Below are 4,027 nucleotides of genomic sequence, written 5' to 3' on the forward strand. Positions count from 1 at the left end.
GTCTGGCTATGTGTTATTTGTACTCAACCTTGCACAGTCTTCCGGTAACGATTGGAAATTTCACGAATTCTTGTTAACCTTCAATGGTGTCGAAAGTCATTGTAACGCGAATGGTGTTTTAGTGAATCTTTAAACAAAATATACAAAATTACAATTTTCAGGTTGTACTTCTGTCCAAAACAACACCCTGAGAAGTCCCGGATATCCTAACAGCTATCCAAGCAACATGGATTGTGTTTATGAGGTCCCTATTCCTTTTGACCAGGCGTTGGTCATTTCCTTCAACTTTTTTCACTTAGAATACCTTTCAAATTGCGGGTAAGTACCAAAAAACTAGCCTTGAGTTTCCTTTGCGCATAGCTTGCTCTGCTCTCTACCTATTAACGTTTTTATTTTCTCCGTGGATGCAAAAATACCGCTTATGTTCAGAAATAGAAGTAATCATGTGCATGCCCAATTTTGATATTCTACGGGAAGTGTCCCGTTATGGCTTAGCATTCTCTACCTATTTATAACAATAAGGTAAAGGTTAGCGATAAATTAAGGCCAGGGTAAATGCAGCAGCTTATCCTTATTTAAGGAGAAGCATTTAATGGAAACTTTGTGACGTTTATTGTCTATATATTGTTGAAGCTGGAAAAATAGCAATGGGACACTTCGTGACGCTTATTACTCGCATTTGTGGACATATCAAATACATTTAAGAGTTTTAACTGCCGCCCTAACGCACTCGTTATACCAGATTCTTTTGTAGTATGCTACGTTATTAAAGAAAAGTATTGTACTGTATTGCAGCGCAGTGCACGTACCATAATTTAGATCATGAAATTCAGCGGATGGCCAGTAGCCTTGTCTTAAACTAACTAGATTTCAAGATTGGCGACACGAAGGCCATGATAAGGTGTGGTTTCGTCATTCCACATCCCCGAAAAATGGGGAATAAAGAAATATATTTCATTCCGTTGGGCAAATCATTTCAAGTCTTAGTAGATCTGTACCTAAAAGACGTTTGATCAGCAGCAGGTGTGAAATAGCCAATATCAAGACGGTGGTTATTTCGCGTCTGACGATCATGTGCGCATTTGTGGAGGTTACCGAAAATAAACAAGTAGTCGGAGGAGAGAAAATTAACGCCCTAATGTATCGTCATGGAAGTATCTTTGTATTATTGCTATGCAGACGTCTTGTCATTTAACTTAACTTAGAGCTGAGGTGATGCCTCAAATTTCCTTGTGTGTGTTGCAAGCTAACATACAAAGCTCTGGATAGCTTGCACTTTCTTGATATTTGGGACTGATGTATTCAACCAGGCAGTAGAGATGATTAGCAGCAACTAGTGATGGTGGAGGTCTTGTTTCAGGATCTTAACACCTTGCTCATTACTTTTAATTGACAAGGACATGCTAATACTTGAGAATCAGCCATTTAAGATTCAAGCTGTCATTTTAGGGGAGTTGTATTAAAACTGATATCATTTGCAATGAGGATTTCTCGACCTGGTTTGACATGAGTGTGACATTTTGTTTCTGTACATGTTGCTGTTTAATTGATGTACTTTTTGTCCTTTTTTTTATAGGTACGACTATTTAAGAATCACCAACAGTAGCAACCACACAATCGGAACATACTGCGGTCTTCAAACTGGACGAGGAGTGCTGGTTACTGGTAGCGCTGCTGTGCTGTATTTTCATACGGACCATAGTTTGGAATACAACGGATTTGAGTTAGCGTTCTCCTTTTATCCACGTGGTAAGTTCCGCGGTAAAATGTACATGAATTAGTGCAGTAAAGTGAAGTAAAGTGCAATGCAGGGTATGTTAAACTAGGGTAGGGTGGTGTAGCTTAGTGTAGTTATAGCGGAGCTCCGCGCTCCGAGCACCATAGTTAAGAAAATATGGTAACCCATCGATGTGAGAAATTTTGGTTTTATAGCCATGACGTCACGACGGTCCGTACGTACGTCCCTCCACCCCACCATGTATGCCAATGTGACCAGTATCATGTTAGTTTACAGAATACATCTTTGATATTGGACATCTATGTTTTGATCAATTGACACCTGTCAAAACAAGGTATCCGCTGACCAGTATCACCTTACCATATCGCGGACTCAAGCGTAGAGCTCATACAAGTCTTTTCTTAAAGTTGACCGCTGACCAGGTACTGGTTTTTGATTGGATTACAGGCTCAACCTAGGTGAACTCACCTAAACATAAGCGAGGCTTCATTTTTTGCGCGCTTTCTGTTGCTTGAAGCGGCTACACCGCAATACTACGTCAACTATAGTTCTTACTAACTCAACGCTTTTCGTGTTCAGGTGGAAAACGTATAGGAAAATGTTTTTTTTGGTGCATTTTTCGCTGGTTTCAATTCAGTTTGACATATCATGATAGCTGTGGTCGACACTGTTGGTTACGCAGTTATTCAAGTCAAGCATCGGAGGGATATAAATTTTAAGCTCAGTGTTTATTTTGATTTGCTTAGAGCTGCTTTTTTCTCTGTATTGCAATTTTGGCATATCTTTAGAAGCTCTCATAAGGTTACATGATGCCTGGAGGACCTATGACTAGAACAGAAACGAAAGGAGAGCGAAAAAGAACTACAACGACAAAACAGAATACCAGTAATAGCTTATACTTGGTGGAAGAAGTAACCCCACAAATTCTTTCCTTGGGCACTAAACCTTTTGTTATTTTTACGGATGGGTATTTTTAAAAAGTGGTTTTAATCGTTTTTTTTTTTTTTTGTTTAGGAATGAAACTCGAATTTTCATTGTCAACTGGAATTAAATAACAATTATCTGCACTATTTTGGACAAGAAAATAGATCTAAATTGGTTGTTTGTTTTTGCTTTAAAATGCGAGCGAACAAGTGCTTTTTAAAGTCCATGTGCCCAACTGGTTTTCGATGTGCTTCGACAGTGACTAGAAAATTTTGCCCTTATATTATAAACACGTAAACGCAATGAGTTCTCGTTGTTTAAAGTTTGTTTAAAGTTTGTTTAAAGTACCTAAAGGTAATTTAGTGTTGGAGCGGATCTTGTTTGAAGTTCGTCCTTTCTTGGTTGCATTGCCATATTTTGCCGAGAAGGCAGGGAAGTTGAACCAGGGACTACCAGGATCAAATTCAACGAGTGGTCAGAACGGGTCTTGAGCTCGGGATCTCCGGATCTCAAGGCAAGCGCCTTAACCACTGGGCCACACTGCCTCTATACTTCTCTTCTCTTCACACTGCCTCTAACTTCAGCGAACTTTTGTATTACAAACCTGTCAGACGCTCAAAGTGCACGCATAAACTACTGGTGAAAAGAAGTTGTGAGGGAACTTGGAAATGACCAACATGTCAGCATAGAAACCAATGTTTCTCGATTCCCTTTCATTTTCTTCAATCTTTCTGGGTTTAGTACTTTGCTAGTAACCACATGTCTTTTCAGGGGGCTATTTACCTAAGACTTTTACCATGAAACGACAAGTTGGAGAACTTCATAAAACTCCAGTGTAATTGCATTTATTAAAACCTCGACCTGTCCATTGGATAATGCATTTCTAGATCTAGTGTTTTGATTGGCTTATCCATGATAGTATATGAGCTATTATAGAACATGTAACTGCACGCATCAGGTTTCTTGTATTTACAAAATAAAGAAGGGAAGATTTATTCATAATTTGTGAGGGTTTTTAATACCAAGCAACGAGCGCTCGTGGAATAAATTTTAATTCTTACTTTCTTCAACTGATTAATGAAACATTTCATTTCTCGAAGTGAAATCTCTTATTTATTTACCCCCAAAGAGCGTCGGCAGGCCTTGTGGCATCTTAGCAACAAGTTTGAATTTTGTTTTCTTTAGATTGCAAAGAGGCTTTAAGCGATCCCTTTGGTCATCTGAACATCACTAATAACGAAAGGTTTAACGTCATTTGTACATGGACAATTGGAAACAATGGATTAGCTGAACAAGTGGCAATTGTCTCGATTGAAGAAATACATTTTGTTTATTGCAGGTTAGATATCTGTGTCAGTGTGTAAA

General features: G+C 38.7%; 1 protein-coding gene across 1 annotated transcript in view; it reads left to right on the forward strand.

The window, feature by feature from the left end:
• The first annotated feature begins 226 nt into the window (after nt 1–226).
• The window catches only part of LOC138025698 (uncharacterized), a 54,082-nt gene continuing 50,281 nt past the window's right edge, over nt 227–4,027 (forward strand). Inside the window, exons 1-3 of the mRNA XM_068872875.1 lie at nt 227–318; nt 1,577–1,749; nt 3,848–4,001. Of these exons, the coding sequence (XP_068728976.1) occupies nt 227–318; nt 1,577–1,749; nt 3,848–4,001 (419 nt within the window). The remainder of the gene's footprint in view (nt 319–1,576; nt 1,750–3,847; nt 4,002–4,027) is intronic.

Source organism: Montipora capricornis, chromosome 12, assembly GCF_036669925.1.
Source record: "Montipora capricornis isolate CH-2021 chromosome 12, ASM3666992v2, whole genome shotgun sequence".
Classification (NCBI taxonomy): Eukaryota; Metazoa; Cnidaria; class Anthozoa; order Scleractinia; family Acroporidae; genus Montipora; species Montipora capricornis.